Source organism: Canis lupus, chromosome 27 (genome assembly GCF_011100685.1).
Source record: "Canis lupus familiaris isolate Mischka breed German Shepherd chromosome 27, alternate assembly UU_Cfam_GSD_1.0, whole genome shotgun sequence".
NCBI lineage: Eukaryota > Metazoa > Chordata > Mammalia > Carnivora > Canidae > Canis > Canis lupus.
Window position 1 is genome coordinate 3,948,106 of NC_049248.1, and position 19,146 is coordinate 3,967,251.

General features: G+C 49.1%; 1 protein-coding gene across 2 annotated transcripts in view; it reads right to left on the reverse strand.

Moving 5' to 3' along the window:
* Positions 1–19,146, reverse strand: part of DDX11 (DEAD/H-box helicase 11) — a 36,444-nt gene that overhangs the window by 8,343 nt on the left and 8,955 nt on the right. For both annotated transcript variants that reach the window (XR_005379721.1, XM_038576430.1), the window contains exons 4-18: positions 16,203–16,451; positions 15,645–15,731; positions 15,145–15,302; positions 8,800–8,845; positions 7,826–7,933; positions 7,521–7,617; positions 6,901–7,103; positions 5,165–5,317; positions 3,957–4,003; positions 3,547–3,626; positions 2,643–2,687; positions 2,482–2,549; positions 892–930; positions 535–646; positions 233–364 (exon numbers count right to left, since the gene is read on the reverse strand). Coding sequence is in view for 1 of the 2 variants with exons in the window: in XM_038576430.1 (XP_038432358.1) it covers positions 233–364; positions 535–646; positions 892–930; positions 2,482–2,549; positions 2,643–2,687; positions 3,547–3,626; positions 3,957–4,003; positions 5,165–5,317; positions 6,901–7,103; positions 7,521–7,617; positions 7,826–7,933; positions 8,800–8,845; positions 15,145–15,302; positions 15,645–15,731; positions 16,203–16,451 (1,624 nt within the window). In the remaining variant the exon portion in view is untranslated. The remainder of the gene's footprint in view (positions 1–232; positions 365–534; positions 647–891; positions 931–2,481; positions 2,550–2,642; positions 2,688–3,546; positions 3,627–3,956; positions 4,004–5,164; positions 5,318–6,900; positions 7,104–7,520; positions 7,618–7,825; positions 7,934–8,799; positions 8,846–15,144; positions 15,303–15,644; positions 15,732–16,202; positions 16,452–19,146) is intronic.

The window sequence follows — 19,146 nt, forward strand, 5'->3', positions numbered from 1 at the left end:
CATCTCACCGTCAATCGCTAGGCTACACAACTTCTCTCCTAGTCTGGCTCAACACATCCCGTCCTCCCAGCACCTCACACCCTTCCTCACCACACTTCCACCACCCTGCCCAGGCCACAGGACACCAGTCATCACCACCCTGCTTCCTGATCCTAACCCAGGGAGGTGCCAGGGTGAAATCTTTTCCTGCTCTGGCTTCCTGGGCTCCATGTGGGTTCCTCCTTGGGATTACCTTGGCGGCTCAGGATAACCCTGCCATCCTGGTTGGCAGTGGTGAGGGCTGCAAGGAAGGATTCAATGTGCATCAGTGGGGAAGCCGGCCGTGGCACTCTGGCCTCACCGTCCTCCACAGGGGTCACAGGAGCTGCACAGAGCAGAAGGAAGAGGGTCTGGGACCATGGATGAGGTGAGAGGGAACCCCTGAGGCTGGGCTAAAGCCATTCTCCCAGGGAGAGGAGTCCAGGCCTGAGAGACGGATGTTCTTGCCCTGTCCCCCCACAGCCCTGCAGCCCAGTCTCCCCACTCCAGACTCACTCTTGGTGACTGTGGGCTGCAGACTCTGCAGGAAGTGCTGTAACCCAGCCAGGTTGGGCTGCTCCCTGGAGGGCGCGAGGACTATGCCGTACCTCTCAGTGAAGCCAAAGAGCTAGAAAGGGGTAAGAGAGCACAGAGAGGGATGAGGGTGCAGCACTGGGAGCCCTGACTGCAGGGAGGTTATGCCATAGCCCAGACAGCCCGCTACTTGCCTCCTCACCCACGGGGCCTCTTGGTGGCCCACCCCACCCAGCAAACAGCACCCTGGGAAGGAGGGAGCAGAGGAGATCAAGGCATTGTGAGGGAAGCCTGGGGGTGCTGCAGACCCTGGCCAGACCCAGGAAGGGGAGGGCGCACCTTTCTGCTTATCATGCTCTTCTCACAGTAGTGGCGCACCTGCAAAAGCAAACACACTGAAGGCGCATGCAACAATTGGAGGGAAAAAGGAAACCGCCACCTTCCCAAACCCCTGCAAGCATGACTCACTGCCGCCACCTGGGGGGTCCACCGCCTCCCTGTGGCTAAGCCCGTCACCCTCGTCTCTTCAGTCACTCCTCTCCTGCCACCCCCCCACACAACACAATACTTTCCCACAAGAGCCAGCTTCATGCACGCTGTCCCCTCACAAACGTGTCTGCACGGCTCTGACCCTCTCTAAAGGTACTTGGTGACAGTTACATCCCCTCTGTTCTCCTTCAATGTGACAGCACCTAAACTGAACCTTGAAAGATTCAGAGTTTAAAAAAATATGTATGAGCAAAAGCACAAAGGAGGTAAAGCTTGGGGCATGTTCGGGGATGTCTGATGTGCACAGTATGTGTAGCTTGGAGAAGGAAGACAAGGAGTTGAAGCCTTTGAAGATTTCTAAAAAGAGCACTATCTTTCAATAAAGCTCCACTAGACTGTAGTGTAGGAAAGACACCAGAAGGGAGAGAGAGTGAAATCGGAGAGCAGAAAGAAGGCAAGACAAAAAGAGCCTGCCCTGACATAGCAGCCGTGGGAATGGAAAGGCTGCGAGAAAGTTTAAGAGCTATTTCCAGCTTTGGGGCCTAGGGTACTGTTTGGACGTGGGACCCAGAGGGAGAAGAGGAGAATCAGAAAGGCCTCAGACTGTCAGCCTGTTGGACGGGGCCATGGCAGTGACTGTGACCAAAACGGGTATGCTGCAGGTAAGCTGGTTTGAAGACAAATGGGAAGGCAGGAGGGAAAGCAAGCAAGGTCTTGAGTCCAGGCAGGGGAATTCACATACCAGCTCACACACCAAGCACCATCTGCTCACTTGTGTGCAGTCTGCGCCCATCCCTCCTGGGGTAACCTCTCCCCACCTCAGGTCCCTCTGCTCTCAAATGGTGATGGTACATCCTACCCTGGAGTCACAGCACCCAGTGCATGGCCTTGAACACACAGGAAATGCTCTGTATTTTCAGTAATTTGCAAGCTCTCAGTCGTTGAGTCAAGCAATGGTGGCTGTACCCTGCACAGCAGGCCAGCCTGGAGCAAGCTACCACCAGAGGCTGAACTCATTCAAGCCCAAGGGTGGAGGTGGATCTCAGCTACCTCAGCCCAACAGCAGGATCACGTTCCCAAAGTTAACCTCCTGCTCTGACTAGAAGCACAGGGCAGAGACTGTGCCGAAGAAAGATTGAACACAGTAAAGGACTGGCAATTTCTATTTGTGGTTATTTGGGGTAATGAAAGGCACCTTTTCTCAGCATTCCCTAGGACCCTTCAACCCTGAGTGGAAGATTCTTTTTATTGCTGATGCAATGCTTTAAGGGATAAGTAATTATAAAAATCTACACTGTAGATCCCCAGGCTTCTAGACTGCTTGAGGACAGAAGACATTTACTTTTTATTCCTTCCAGTCTTCACACAGTGTTTTGCTCATAAGTGATAATAAAGATAAGAAAATTGGATATACAAACACAAAAAGGTGAAAACCTCTACCTTGAACAGGTTGATGTTGTCGATCTGGGTCTGAAAGAGGAAGTCATTGATGGTCTTCAGCTCTGTCCCTAGGTAAATAAAGAAGGGCCTTGGAATCCTTGCTCTGAAGTCCCAGAGGTGAGCTCAGACCAGCTCTGCGCCTCTGAAGGCAATCCTCTTACCTGTCTGAGAAAGACTCTGTGTGTTGGGATTCTGCTTAACGTTCCCTAAAACGGAGAATTCAAGCAGGTGGGATGGTGATTCTCTGACCCCCATCTTCTCACACTGAATACTGTACTCCTCAAATAAGAGCATTTATATCTGAACAGGTTTTTAGCCATTCATAAGCACCAAAAAACAAAAAACAAAACAAAACAAAAAGGACAAAAAAAACAAAACCCACTGGGAGAAAAAGAGGCTCCAGCGAGCCTCAAAATCTGACCCACATTTGCACATGGAGCCAAAAGCCTTGTGATTTCATTTTTTTCATGTCACCTCCAAGGAGGCCGGGACCAAGCACCACTTTATGCAGATTCAAGGAAATGCTCAAGACGGCATGGCAGCCCATGGCAAGGCAGAGATGGAAGGGAAGAACATCAACATCTGACAAAATCCCTCCAGGAAAATGCTCCCCTGGCTTCCTGGAACTTCAGCTCGTATGGAAGCCTTCAGCTATATAGCCACACAGTAAAGGAAATGGGAGGTTCACAAGGCAGAAGCAGGTCACATCCCTGCTCTGGGCTTTAGTTTACTCATTTGTTAGGAAGGTGAGCATGCCTGCACTGCTCTCCTCACACGAGCGCTCCACAGTGACTCCACAGTCCTATCATGCTATGCTGCTCTTACTACCTGGAGGGTAGGGTCTGGCAAAATAAAAAGGACTCCGAGGGGGGGAAATAAACTAGTAATCTAAAAAAGGAGCTGAGATCAGACAATTCAACTAAACTATAAAAAATAAAAATCTTCTACATCAATGGCCAATACAGTTCCTGAGGATATAGAAGAGCCAAGTGTCCTAACTAGCATCCAGGGTGCAGACTACAGCAAGCTTAGGCCAGGGTTTCGCACGGGCAGAGTGCTCCTTACCACCCAACACAGTCACAAACTTCTCCAACAGATACAGGATCTGTTTGATGTACATCAAGTTCTTGGCCTTCAGACGCTTCCTGAGGAGACATCAATGGACATCAAGTGGTAGTACCCCATGAGCAACTTCCCTTCCAAGTGCCTCAGGCTGAGGCCTTTGTGTCTTTCAAAGTAGGCCACGAGCGACAGATATGCCCCCAAAGAAAGCTCGCTGTGACTCAAGGCCTTCACAGCCAGCTGCTACATCCTGAGTATCCTCGGCCTACATGGGGTACACACCACCATGAACACTAGGTGAACAGCACACTGGCTTACTTGGTGCTGGGCCCAGGCCAGAGATGGAGACCCGAGTGCTTTCTCTCAGAGACTGAGCAGGACTTTCCCTTCCCCCTCAAGAGGCAGTGTCTTACCCATATCGTTCCATATACTGGAGCAACTGGGAATGGGCCTGGCAGAGCTGGAGAGAACAAAGAATGGGTGTGAAGGTAGCCCAGGTTCTGAGCAAGCAGCCAGTGGTATCTTAGGTTATACCTAGAAAATGGCAGCCAGGCCACATGGCAGCCAAGGCAAAGAAAGTAGTAGGCCTGGGTACAACAAAAAGTAGATTTATAAGGCCTGAAGCTGCTGGGAGCTGAGAGAGGAAGACAAGGAGGGTCAGCTACACCATCCACTTTGGGTCAGGGAAAAGAGCAAGAGGTTGAATCTCTCCGGTAATGAATCTCCCTGCTAGTTTTTACCAGGTTGGGCAAAGACGTGTTTTCCACTAAGCATATTGATGGTTCAAGGTAGCCATTACATCCTGGCTTAAGTTCAACCCAGGCACTGGTCAGTAGAAGTGGTGGTGGGGTGGGGGGAGGGACACCTGGGGGGGCTCAGTTGGTTAAGCATCTGCCTCTGGCTCAGGTCACGATTTCAGGGTCCTGGGAGTGAGCCCCACATCAGACACCCCACTCAGTGGGGAGTCTGCTTCTCCCTCTGCCCCTGCCCCTGCTCATGGTCTCTCTCTCAAATAAATAAAATCTTTAAAAGAAAAAAAAAGTGGTGGGATAGCACATGAACTTCAAAGGTCAGAAACCAGGGATCAAGTCCCAGTTCCACACTCATGAGCTGTGTGACCTTCAGTACACTGCTTAAACCCCCACTGAATCTCAGAGTTTTCTGTTACCTGGGAACACCAGCCCACATGGAGGCAGCATGAAAATTCATGATACTGCATGTGGTGCGGGGCACAGAATAGGTAATAAGTAGTGGCTCTTAGAAACCCAGAGCACCCCTCAAAGCAATGCCCAAGACATCAACTATGTGAGGACCCCTGCTTCCCTCACTCCATCATCCTGGGTTATAGAGAACTAGGTGGTAGCATCCTGGGCCGGAGGGACTCGGGATGACATATGCCAGTGAGGAGCAAGGAAATGAGCCATCTTGCCTGAGCTGGGTCCCCAGAGTTCTAAGATCTGCTGGGAAGCCAGTCAGCCTCCGACAAGGCCACTGCTTCGACTCAGTGCACCCTCTCCCAAGCCGTCGCCAGATGAATTCCAGGGCTGGGCACTCAGAAAAACGTTCCCCATCCCGGTGCCCCACAGCAGGCCCAGACCCAGGAAGGGGGAGGCCGACCCACCTGGGAACCGCTGACCTCCACACTGTGGATGCCCGTGATGGTGTCAATCAGGTTGTGCGCCTCATCGATGACCACCACCTGGCCCTGCAGCCGGATCCCTGCGGCCTGGCGGGTGGCCGCATGCAGCAACATCTGGTAGGGCAGCACCACGAGCTGGGGGGGGGGGGGGGGGGGCACCACCTGAGTGGCAGTAGACTCCCTGCTCTAGCAGCTGGGTTCCGCCTCATCTAAGCACTTGGTGGGAATGGCTTTCCCACCCAGAATATGTGCAGGGACGTTCAAGAGGGAAAGCTAGGGCAGGGTACTATGCTTTTAGCAACATACCCTTGCCTCAAGTTTCACGTGGAACATTAAGTACAAAAGCGACAAAACTGGAACCAATCTGATTCTAACTGAACCAAGAGCAGGGGTGGGAAGAGGGAAGCAGAGAGGAGTGCTCGGCCTGATGCATACCCCTGAGGTAGCCCCTGAGGCGCCCAAGGCTCCCCTGGTGTACTATAGGGTCACCCTGCATTCTGGTCCTGGAGCTGCTACTTCCCAGCTGTGTGACTCTGGGAAACTCACTTAGTTATTAACCTTTTCTGAGCCTTGGTTTCTTCATCTACAAAATGGACTTGCTAAACTCTATCTCAAATGAGGGCTAAGGGCTGGAGGTTAGGGCAACAAAAATAAAAGCATTCTGTAAATTTCTAAGTGCTACTTGTGAGGACGGTTTCCCAGTTAAAAGAACACTGATAAAGTGAAAATCCAGAAAACTGGGAAACTAAGGCCCAGCTTTAATCCTGGCTCCATTACTCACCTGATGTGAGAAAACAGATAAATCACTTAGCCCTTCTGGGCCTGTGTCCTCATGCATACGTATGGGTAATACCTGCCTTTGCTTTTTCATTGGGATACTACAAAGCAAAAACAAGGTTTGACAAGTGTCTCAAAAAGTCAAGATCATGAAAATTTCAGGACATCTTACTATATGTGCTCACAGGTATCTATGGCACTAACCTTGTGACCCCCCAGAAAGGACATGTGACAAAGATGGGGGCTGCGAAGTTTCTAGAATTTCCCTCTGAGCACTCATGCAACATAGTTCAGGGGTAGTATACTAACAATCATTTAACTGCCGTGTAAAGTCATCACTAACATTGTTCCCTAAATCTCTGAAAACCTACCTAATTTCTTCCTGCTCGTATGGAATTCTTCACAAATGAAGCCCAATTTCAAAAGTCGCTCGAATTACGCAGTGGCAAGAAGATCATAAAACTGTACCAAATAACAGTATTTTTGATCTGTCAAACTGACAGTTTTTCTGTGTGTAAAGATGAGACTCAACATGGCAAGTCTAAAGAAGACCGTCTCCTCCCACACTGGTAACTAGGTGCCTAGGTCAGGATGTTCATCCAAAAGGCCATGTGGAAACATATTTCTGTTCCATGCCACCCTGACTGCATCCTCTTAGCTCTGCCCCCAATTCTGATTTCACTAGAACTGTACACTTCCTGGCTCTTCTCATGCCCCCAGTAAGGCCAAATGTTCCTACAACCCAGAGCCAGAAGGGACCTGGGGCCACCTCCGTCCCTACACACCAGGACAGAGGGGGTGACAGGGCACCAGGGTGCAGTGTGGTCAGTCCAACCACAGCCAGGGACATCCTCCTGAATTAAGAGGAATGAGGAAATCCCTCATGGCTGAGGCCACAGTAGGAGTCAAGAGTTACTGCCCAACACCCCCAGGCTCTTTACCTGAGCTGCTGGAATGGCAAACCGGCTCCCATAATAGGGACAGGCTCGAGCCTCCTTCCCCAGGGCCACCAACTGCTCAATGTCCTTCACCCCCACCAGGACCTGGTCTCGGAGGAGCTGCAGCTGCTCATAGTTGTAGAAGGGGCAGGCGGCCTGGTGCTCCTGTCTTCTCCTCTTGGGCTTCTCTTCCTCAGCTCTGTTCTCTGAGGGGACAAAGGCAGAAGGAATGACAACTTCCACGGGGCCAGGAAGGGGTCTATGATGTCAAGACCTAACTCCGTAGAGCAGGGTCTAATAAAACCTTCCAAGTACTGCTTAGGATGGTCTCAGCACACCATTCTGGCATTTAACTTTGTGTTCTCTAGAAAAAGCCAATAAAATCATCTTAGAGCCAGGGTTCTGGACTAGCCACTATCCCAAAAAGCAAAACACCTTTTTCCAAGGAGACGATCTTTAGGAAGGACCCAGCTGTCTGCTCTGCCATCACAGCCACTGAGAAAACTGTCTCTCTACCATGTCACTGGCCTGCTTCCAGCACACCGCCTCCCTTCCCATCCCTTCTCAGTACTGCCCCAAGGCTAAATGAGAGTCCCAGAGGCTCTTTCCACAGCTCCACATACTGTGGCTACCGTGTTTGCTTCTCTGCATCTCCATGCAGCGGTCATTGATAAGCTGCACAGAACCCAGGGTTTTCACATCTTCATTTACACAAAGATTCTAGAAGACAGGAGAAAGAAAGAGGCACAGCAATGACTACATGATATACAACAACCCGCCGGGGCCTGCCCAGCCCTGCCGAGAACCAGAAGAGGCCAATCCTCCCCCCGTGCAGCCTGCCCTGGACCCACCACCTTTCCATGCCTAGAAACACCCAGGAAAGGAAGCAGGACAGCCCCCTGGCCTAAGACCCAATGCCTCTGTGTACCTGCCGAGAGCCGAGGGAGACAAGCCTGGTGTCCTTGCCAAAGGGGCTCCTCTGCACCTCATGCACAAACTGAGCCAGCTGGGAGTGCGTCCGACTGCAGTAGTAAATCTGCTCCGAGGAAAGGCAGGGGATTTCAAGGAGGAGACTACAACACTTCCAAATATTCTCTGTACATCAAGGAATGCATGGCCTCGTAGGATGAGGGAGTGGGGAGAGCAACCATAAATACACAAACCTAGAGCAACGGGACTATGTCCCATAGCAGATCTCTACTAACACTGGGCCCAGGCAGTCCCTCTCTCCCCATCTAGGCTCCAGAAGTGTATGGGAACACCCACAACATGGAGGTCCCCTCCCCTCAGTCCTGCTTTGGCCCCTAACCCAGCCCCTTTCAGGGCCTGGTCATCTGAGGACAGGCTGTCTTCCTGAGCTGTGGTTCCCAAGAGGGAAAGATTAGATTCTGGGGAGTGTGTGTGGGGTGGGATGCCCACATACACCTCCCAAAGGGTTTGGGGAACCGGCACTGAACAGGGTGAGGGGTGCTGAGCTGTGCTCTATGCTCCTCTGAGACTGAGAAGAGCGAGAAAAGAGGAAGAGAAGTAGGGGGGAAATATCTACCCTAAAGAGAGACAACAGAAGTCTTACACAAATGAAAACCACACGCTTTTAAACATGACAGGTGTCAGAACTCTACGTACCTCATAGCACTCCATGCTAACAAAACACAAATAAGGGAGCCATAGGGCAGGGTGCTCTTGCTCCAACCAGCCCTCACCCCCTGCCGCCCCACAGACACACCACTGGTCCAGGTGCCTGCCAAGTGAGCACCTCAAAAGCAAGGTCTGGGTCCGGTGAACCCCAGGGTCAGGAAGCTAGAGTCTCTTCGGCAATGAAAGAGTGAGAAACAGCTAGGAGGACACACAGAGCCCTGCTCTCAGGACCAGGCCCAGAATACCCAGGACACAATGTCTTACCTTAGTTACATGTTCTTCCTCTGGATCATCCTCATCCTCGTCCACTCTGAGAGAGAAAAATAACAGAAAAAAATAACAGAAAAAAACAGTCTTCTCAGGGAACTCAGGTCAAGTAAAAACACTTAACTGAGCAGCTACCATGTGCCAGCAACTAGCCCCGGGCCTAAGCTCATAAGAGGCAATTCCTGTCATTGGAGGCCAGCAGAGCTGAGGCTGGACCTCTGAGCCAGAGGGGGACAGACACATCCCAGCAACAAAGTTTCACCAAAGCAAGTGCCTGCTCGCTGTCAGGAAGACACAACAGGAAGACACGTCGGCCTGACGCCAAGCCCATCCTCCGTCACTCAGGAGGGATTGAGACAAGGCCACAGTATTCCCAAAGCCTAGGTTCGGTCTCTGACTCTGTCCTCACTGCCCACTCTCCAGCAAACTGGAGTTCTCTCAGCTCCCCACAGAACTTCACTCTTTACCACCTCAGAGCCCTGGATATGCTGTTCTCTTTACCTGGAATGCGCTCTCCCCTCATGTCCTCTTTCACCTAGCCAACTCTGTCAACCTTGAGATGGCCAATAAACACCGCAGCCTCTGGGCAGCCTTCCTTGACCTCCCCTAGAGGCTTGGCTGGCCCGCGACACAATGCTGTAGCCCCCTGCACCTGTTCTTTGTAATACCCATCTCATTCAAAAACCATTTACTCTTGGTCTGCCCACCCCTCCAGATTCATGTCCAAAGGCAGGACTCGGGGATGTCTTGCTTCTGAGTGCTGGGGTCCCACCCAGGCCTTGGTACACAGCAGGAACTCCATGCATACTTCCTAAGAAAAGTCACGACCAACTAACTGACCGAATAAAAGACGCTGTCCCCCAGAACCAGGTAGACCTCTTCTCTCCTCGGCACCTCAGGGCTGTCCTCCCCAATAACACATGAAGAGCCCACATGCACTGAGGGCTGGGAGGGATGTCAACCCTGCATTACAAGGCCGCACGGTTAGTCAACAGGATTAGTCCAGGCTCCTCAGAAAACACAAAACCTTTCACAGACACGATCCCCCGGCAGAGCCAGCACTGGGACTCTTTTCAATCACCTGGTAAATTAATTAAATAAAGGGGGGGGGGGGGGCGGCGCAGAAATGCCAATTTCCTTGAGCAATCAGAAGAGGAGTTATTTATAGGGTTGCCTTCCGGGTCAATAAATAAACAATTGTTCAGTCAGCATTGTCTGAAAGGCCTGGATTTAAATTATTTACCACAAAGTAAGCAAACTCAATAGGATCTAGGTAAGAAGCTGGATGTGTAAAGAAATGAAGAGCAAAAATGTTCTATTCAGAATTGGCTGTGTTCTCAGAGAGGCCCAAGTCTCTTGAAATGTCAGGACACTAGAAGCTGTAGAAGTCAATCCACAGGAATAATGGCTCAGGCCCAGACCCTAAATAGCACTTTGTTTCTCTAATATTCACAAACCCCACTCAAGTGCTTTCTCTTGTCCCGAGGGGGGCTCTTGAGAAATACAAGAGTGAGCCAGCAATCTGGAAGGCAGGTGGCAAAGGGTTTATGGGGCACATGCTGCTCCTACCTCCCTGAGGTGGGATGCATCAAGAGGTCTGGCCATCTCAGCCCTGAACTGAAATTAGTTCTAATTAATCCAGGTCCTAAAATCTGTGGTTAAGGAGCAGGCCTCTAGCACCAGTGAAGAAAAGCCCAGGGCCAGATGATTTCCCTGTCAGATTCTATCAAATATTTAAAGAAATGATGCCAACCCTTCTCAAACTCTTCCAAAAAACTAAAGAGGGAACGCTCCCAAGCTCATTTTACAAGGCCAGCATTACCCTGATACCAAAGCCACCTAATGACACTACAAAGATGAGAAACTACAGGCTGGTATATATCTGATGAAAATACATGCAAAAACTCTCAACAAAATACTCACAAACCGAATTCATTAGCACATTAAAAGGGTCATGCCCCATGATCAAGTGGGATTCCTCCCTGAAATACAGGATGGCTCAACATACACAAATTATTAAATGTGATACATCAGTCAGTAGAATGATAAAAGTCACATGCTCAGCTCAATAGACATAGAAAAAACACATGACAAAATCAAACAACTGTTCATGATAAAAACACTTGACATAGTAGGTACAGAAAGAACATACCTCGACCTAACAAAGGCCATCTATGACAGGACTAACATACCCAACAGTGAAAGGATGAAAGCTTTTCCACTGAGACAAGGACTAAAAACAAGGTGCCCACTTTTACCTCTTCAACACTGTGGAAGTTCTAACCAGACCAATCAGGCAAAAAAAGAAATAAAAAGCATCCAAACTGGAAAGGAAGAAGCAAAACTATCTGTTAGTAAATAACACGATTATACATATGAAACCCTTGAAGATAGCTCCAAAAAACTGTTAGGACTAATTAACAAATTCAGTGAAGTTACAGGTACAAAATCAACACAAAGAAATCAATTTCATTTCTGCATACTAACAATTAACTGAGACAGAAATAAAGAAAACAGTCTAATTTACAGTGGCAGCAAAACCAAAAAAATACTTAGGAACTGGTTTAACCAAGGAGATAAAAACTTGTACACTCCAAACTACGAGACTCTGATGAAAGAAACTGAAGACGACACAAATAGCAGAATATCCCATGTTCACAGGTCAATTTAATGCTGCTAAAATGTCCATACTACTGAAAGCCATCTATAGATCAATGTAATCCCTTATCATGATTCCAATGATATTTTTTTAAATGTTTTATTTTTTTATTTTTTTAATTTTTATTTATTTATGATAGTCATAGAGAGAGAGAGAGAGAGAGAGAGAGAGGGGCAGAGACACAGGTAGAGGGAGAAGCAGGCTCCATGCACCAGGAGCCCGACGTGGGACTCGATCCCGGGTCTCCAGGATCGCGCCCTGGGCCAAAGGCAGGCGCTAAACCGCTGCGCCACCCAGGGATCCCTCCAATGATATTTTTTACAGATATAAAGAAAAATCCCCCAAATCATATGGAACACAAAAGACCCCAAATAGCCAAAGCAATCCTGAGAAAGAACAAAGCTGAAGGCACTCCCTGATTTCAGACAGTATGACAATCAAAACAATACAGTACTGGCATGAAAACAGTATGGTAATCACACCAGGATGGTACTACCATAAAAACAGACATGTAAGGCCAATGGAAAAGAACAGAGCCCAGAAATGAAGCCATGCAGGTACAGTAAAGTAGTATGTACCTTGACGAGGGAGCCAGGAATACTCAGGGAGGAAAAGATAGGCTCTTCAATTTGGTGCTGGGGACACTGCACAATCACATGCACAAGAATGAGACAGAACCCCTACGCTATACCGATAACAAAAACTAACTCAAAATGGTTTATAATCCTACATGTAAGACCTAAAATCATAAAACTCCTAGATAAGACATAAGGAAAAAGCTTCATGACATTGGTCTTCACAGTGATTTTTTTGGGCATGACATCAGAAGTACAAGCAACAAAAGCAAAAATAAACAAGCGGGATCATGTCAAACTGAAAAGCTTCTGCACTCGCAAAAGAAACAGTCAACAAAATGGAATAGCAACCAAGAAATGGGAGAAAACATTCGCAAACCACCTAATAAGGGGTTCATATCCAAAATGTAAAAGGAACTTCTACAGTTCAACACTAAAAAACAAATAATCTGATAAAATGGGCAGAGGAACTGAATAGATATTCTCCCAAAGACATACGAATGGCCAACAGGTACATGAAAAAAATGTTCAACGTCACTGATCCCCCATGGAAACCTATCCGTTACAATGGTTGCAATAAAAAAAAAAGATAAGGGTTGGCCAGGGGCACTTAGGTGGCTCAGTTGGTTGGCCATGATCTCAGGGTCCTGGGATCGAGCTCCATGTTGGGCTCCCTGGTTAGTGGGAAGCCTGCTTCTCTCTCTCCCGCCCCAACCCCGCTTGTGTGCTTGTGTGCAAATAGGCGTGTGTGGGCAGCTCTGGTGGCGCAGCGGTTTAGCGCCGCCTGCAGCCTGGGGTGTGATCCTGGAGACCCAGGGTCGAGTCCCACATCGGGCTTCCTGCATGGGGCCTGCCTCTCCCTCTTCCTCTCTCTCGCTCTCTCTGAATGAATAAATAAATAAATCTTATTAAAAAAAAAAAAAAACAGGCATGTGTGTGTGCACTCTCAAATAACAAATCTTAAAAAAACAAAAAGGATAAGTGTCGGTAAGAATGTGGAGAAAAGGGAACCCTGTACTCTATGGGCAGGAATGTAAACTGGTGCAGCCACTCTCTAGAAAAGAGCTGAAAAACAGCTTGGCCATTCCTCAAAATATTAAAAACAGTAAGTACTGTATGATCCAGTAATCCCACTTCCAGGTATATATCCGAAGGAAATGAAATCCATTATCTCAAGGAGATTCCTGTACCCTCATGTTCACTGCAGCACTAAAGAAAACAATGAAAACAACCCAAGTATCCACTGACAGATGAATGGATAAAAACATGTCACACACTCACACAGAGAGAAAATATTCAGCCATAAAAAGGAAGGAAATTCTGCCATTTGTGACAATACAGATGAACCCTAAGGGTATTACACTAAGTGATGTTAAGTCAGAGAAAGACAAGTCTTGTGTCATCTCACATGTGGGATCTAAAAAACCAAACTCCTAGAAACAGAGAGTAGACTGGTAAGGGCTGAGGAGTGGGGTGAAGGCAGTCAAAGGGTAGAGACCATTATAAGATAACTAAGTTCCAGGATCCCAGAATGAGGACTGCCGTTAACACTATACTGTGTACTCCTACACAGGCAGGTGCCAGGGGAGCACCTGTTTAAAGAAACATTACATACATGAGGGGATGGATTTGTTAACTGCCTTTATCATGACGGGCATTTTGCAGGTGTATCAAATCAAAGATATGCATCTTAAACTCACGCAACATTACATCCCAATTCTATCTCACTAAGGCTGAGGGAGCAGAAGTCCGGGCAGCCAGGACACTAAGCATCTGCGGGTGAAGTGAGAAGGTGGGTGAAGTGAGAAGGTGCGCTGCAGACAGGCTGTGAAGGTTTTCTCTGTTACCAGTCACAGAAAGTCTCAGACCCCGGAGCTATGCTCTAGGCAGACACAGTGGCCACAGCATCAATGACAACGTGGGACACATGGAAGTTGGAGTTCCCTTTAGAGGAGCAGGAAACGCCCCTCTAAGCTGGGAGCCTAAAAGGAATGACCCCTAGGGGCACCTATGCCTTGGGGAAAGAGCCACTGATATCAAAATGACCTTAATGCCCTTCCTAATGCCCAAACCCCATTACTCGGGCCACATGAGAAAAACACCCAGAATCCTCAGGGGAAGTACCAGGCCCAAACAGATGGCTGCCCCTTCTTTCCCCCTCTCCCTCCTTCACTCTTAGCTCAGCCCCAGAGTCTTCTGTGGGTCCCTCAAACCCACCAAACCTGGTCCCCTTTCCAGACCAGGGCACCAGCAGGCCTCTGACTGGGGTTCTCCTCCCAGGTCCTCCCACAGCTCTTTCTCACCCTTCTTCACCTCCCTGGAGGCCTCTCCTAGCTTCACCTAGAAGTGCAATCCCATGCTCTACCCACTGCAACCGGTTTTATTTTCCTCACAGGCAAACGTGCTCATTTCACACAGTTACGGTCTGTGTATCTATCCCAACACCCCCACCCCCCAACCACACACAGCTTTCCCAGGGCAGGGGTCATGTCCATCATACCTGGCATCTGGAACCACGCCCCACCTACACCAAACCCTCAAAGGTCACTTGTCTAACTGAAGCATGGATGAAAAAGGAGCCTCCCACGAGGGGCAGTGTGACCTCCTGACAGCCTTGCTGTCATCTTCAGCATCTTCTACTCCACCCAGCAGCTTACTACTCACAAATCAGATGCCCAGATGGAAGCCAGACGGTGGAAAAGACAACTCAGGAAACAATACGTTGATAGTTTACGTCATGTGGGAGCAAAGAGCTCTAGAACCAGTCTAGAGCCAGCCCATCTGAGTGCAAGTCCCTGCTCCTTTGCTTCCTAGCCCTTTGGCCTCAGCTAAGACACAGCCCCTTGCTGGGTGCGACTGGGAGACACACATGTCATGATGGTCACGGAGTTCCTACACAGGAAGCCAGTGCCAGCAGAGGAAAAAGACTGGGGGCCACATCCCCACCATTTATGCACACTCAGGAGGAGCCTGGCTGCAAGCAGGTCCTTCGGATGCCCTGTGAGGGACAAAGCAGCCTGTCTCTCTTTGGACATAGGAGGGGTGTCCCTGGGAGCCCCGGGGTAGACCGGGGAAGGGGCGGTGGGTGAAGGAGAAGCACAACCTTACCCGCTAGGCGCTCCCTTCTCCTCATCGCTCTCATACTCGGCAAGGACCAGCTCCTCCTCCCCAGATGCCAGCTGCTCTAGTGGCTTGGCCCCGGTTCCTGCCGCAAGCATCTCCCTGCTGAGGCGGAGGAGACGCTCCATTTCTTCTTCCTCCTGTCTCTGCGTAGGAGCATTGCAAGCAGGAGAGAAAGGAATCTCAATACCAGTGCCCCCTGGCTGCCCTGAGTCTGCCTCAGAGTGGTGACAACTGAGGACAACACAGGCTCACAGCATGCACGCTGCCATTCCCACAGGCCTCTCGCTTTCCTATCGGTGTCTACAGCCCAGGTATCAATACCTCAGCTCCAGCTGCAGCTAGGGTCAGTGAGAACTTAGCCAGCAGGAATCAGGGCCAGAAGATGAAGGCCCTGGCCACTCACCCAAGAGAGTGACACCATGAGGCCCCACGCGGCATGATGGTGCCTGCGCACCATCCCTGCCACCCCCGCAGAAGACACTTACCACACGCTTGGCTGCATACTTGAGCTGTGCGTTGTGACGCATCTGCTGCAGGCGTTCCTCCCGCTTCTTTCTCCTGACCTGCTCCTCCTAGGGGGTGAAGAAGCCAGAAAGGAAACTCCTGCAGAAGTCCAGAACCATGGCCTTCTTCTAGAGTCTGGAGCTCAGCCGAGGGCCTCTGCACATAGGCCATTTCTCTCTTCTGTGGCCAACACATTCCAGGGATGGCAGCACACACACAACCCCTACCCCCGGCCACTGCCCCACAACCTTGAGGTCTACACACTCAAATTCATTCCCTTAATGGAGTTTGAAGCCACTAAACAGCACTGCCAATGGCAATGGCGAGGCTCCTTTCCCAGGTGGGTAATGCATGGAACCATCAACACCTGTCTAAAGAAGGCCTATTGACATCAGCTTTAAAAAGACGGCTCAGGCACAGCACTGGCTCAGGAAGGCGCTGCAAAGGCACAGGACACACTAACTCCCGGCATCAACCCCAAATTACCACCCAGGCCTGGTTCCTGGATGGCACCCATCTTCTGTGCCCCCCCAGCTCACCTTCAGTCGGTCTACCAGGTCCCTTTCTTCTTTCTTCTGCACAAACTGAGTCACCCAGTCAGGCTCTCCCGCAGGGCTCAGGGTGTCTGGGGTCCTTTTGCAGGAGGCAGAGAGAGGTGGGGGCTGCTCCTTCCCATCGTTTAGGGGAGTAGTTCCAGCTTTAAGGAGACGTGCCTCTTCTTGATGTTTCTTCTGCTCAAAGTCACGGAGCCAGGAAAGGGCTCCACAAATGACACTTAAAGATTTTCCCTACAGGAGGAAAGAGGTCTTCAAAAAAGAGAATAAAAACCAAAGCTTTCCAAATGACATTTCCCATTTTAAGCAAGCCTTCCAGGAAGGTCTAACTTTGAATATTAGAAGGCACTCTAAAACCAACCTGGGACAGGACAGGAAGGGAATTAGCAAAAGGACAGCCAGGAAAAACAGGAGAAAGGAAGAAATAAAAATAAAGTTCCTGGTTTAATTATATAGCTCACTGCTCCTAAGATAAATTAATGTGGCTTCTCAGGTTACACATAAGTGCTACAAGTTAACATAATTAGAAGGTGAAGAATTAGATAAATGGCCCCCCAAAATAATTAAAGCCAAAATATACATAGCTTGCAATCCTATATACTCACTAAGGGAGAGCCACATTTGGCTCTATGCTTTAATACAGCCCACATGCAGACAGAACATGATCAGTCCCGTGAGTCTCAGTTTTCAAAAAAATTTTAAAGCAAACTAATTGCTCTGGAGAACACAATTCTTAATGTAAAGACCAGAATTTTCCCGTGGGTCCTTGTTGTGGGTTGAAGTGTGTGTGTCCCCTCAAATTCATACATTAAGTCCTAACCCTAAGGGTCTCAGAATGTGACCTTACCTGTACTCATTAGGAGGAAAGGGGGCCCTGATCCAGTGAGACTGGTTTCCTTTCACAAAGGGAAAACTGGGCCACCAAGGCATACGCCCAGAAGGAAGGCAACACGCTAAGACACAGGGGAGGATGGCCACCTACACACTAAGGAGAGGACAGAACAGTCTCCTATCATGTGCCTGAGAGGGAACTCAACCTGCTGACACCAAGATCCTACACTTCTGGCCTCTAGAACTGTGAAGAGTAAGTTTCTGTTGTCTAAGTCCCCAGCCTGTGGAACTCGGTTATGGTGGTGGGAGGACTGAGACAGTCCTTCTAGGAGGCTGCTGCTTCTGGGGTCCAAAGGACAGTTCAGTTGAGGCAAGCCTCTCCAGAGCCAACATGTTCTGGTCAGGCAGTCAGTTCTCCGAGCCTGTTTTAACCCAGGCAAATCTTGGGAGTATCCAAAAAGGTCCTGAACCTCATATGGGCTTGAACAAACTGTTGGTTAAAATGCACAGTGTTCAGAGATGGGGAAAGAACAGAGCATAGTGGCTAAGGCTTCACGCTCTCAGCTGCCTGGCCAAACACTGGCTCCTCTGCTCACCGGCTCTGTGACCTAAGGCTAACCTCTCTAGGCTTGTGTGTTCTACATATACAAAAATAGAAACAGTTTAAAAAATAAATTAAAAAAGTGTGTGTGTGTGCGCGTGCGCACACGCATGCGTGCGTGTAACAGTACCTTCCTCAAAGTGTTGCTGCAAGCATTAAGTTCATACCCATAAAGGTTAATACCTACAACAGGGTTAGAACAATACCTGTTACATAAGTGAGCAACTGGAGCTATTTTTTGCTATTAATAATAATAAATTACATTCTGGAATAAGACCCTATTCCATCAGATTCTCGTAAGGTCCTATGACAGAATGGCACTTCTGAAGAATGAATAGATGATGTATCTCTGGAAAAGCCCCATCTATATTGTTTCTTTCAGTTTTTGATAAATACAGAATGGCAAAGACTTCCAAACAGCACTCCCCAGCAGAGCCTGAAGAGCAGCCATTCTGTATGGCCAGTAAAATGGGGAGCCACTGACTTTAGCCACCACCAAGCTAGGGGCAGGGGAGACACCCCCCTCTGACAATGGCCCAGAGTCAGAAAGCCAGCACCCTCCCCTGGAAAGTGAGCTGAGGAAGTTCCTAAGGGAATGGTTGAGATATCTTCCAGGAACAACCATGAACCTGCATTAACACAAAGAGCAAGGAGAACAGAGGCCTGCAATTCTATAACCTCTAGTTAGACAACAAAAAGCTGGAAAACGTTAAAGGAATGTATGACCAAATGCTCATCTAGGTTAGAAAATAGATTTAATAAAGTACCCACAACATACCCAGCTTTGAACATCTCGCGGAGTGTCATCCAAGACAGCACAGCTATAAAACTTATGCCACAATACAGAAATTAATTCATTCTAAACACCCACACCAAAGCAAGCACTGGGCCTGATCCTGGCATACAGAGCTCTCCAGAAAATGCCCACAGGCACAAACTTCACATACGATCTGCAGGGCGTCACATCTCCCTGTGAAGCGTGGACTCCAGGTTTCAGAGCGCACAAAACTGCAGTGTTACACATGGCACAACGGGCACAAGGTCGAGAGGTCAGCACGATATGGTAGACTCATGGAAGACTAAAAAGGTGACACATACAAGGGAAGCAGGCATCATCAGGGGCTAAGCAGGCAGCCTGGCCACCGAGGTAGAGGTCTAGCAGGTAAGGCACAGCAAGTAACAGTATGGTATGGATATAAGGCCCGAGAACCAAGGACATCGACAAGAAGGGCTGAGCAGAGGAACAGGCTGCATGGAACGGACAGAGGGCTGAGATGGGGACCTGAGCCTTCAGGATAAACAGGGTAGAATGAATGTGTGCTCTTCTGTGTTTTTTCTGAAACACGCTAAAATTACACCAAAGGAAAAGAGGCTGTGGTTTTAAAACCCCAGAAACAAAGAAAGTGGAAGACGGCAAAGTAATAGGTTTTAGGAGAGGCGGAAAGCAGAGCACTGGTAAGCCTAAGTGCCTGCAGAGATCTCCAATTCCTCCTCAGA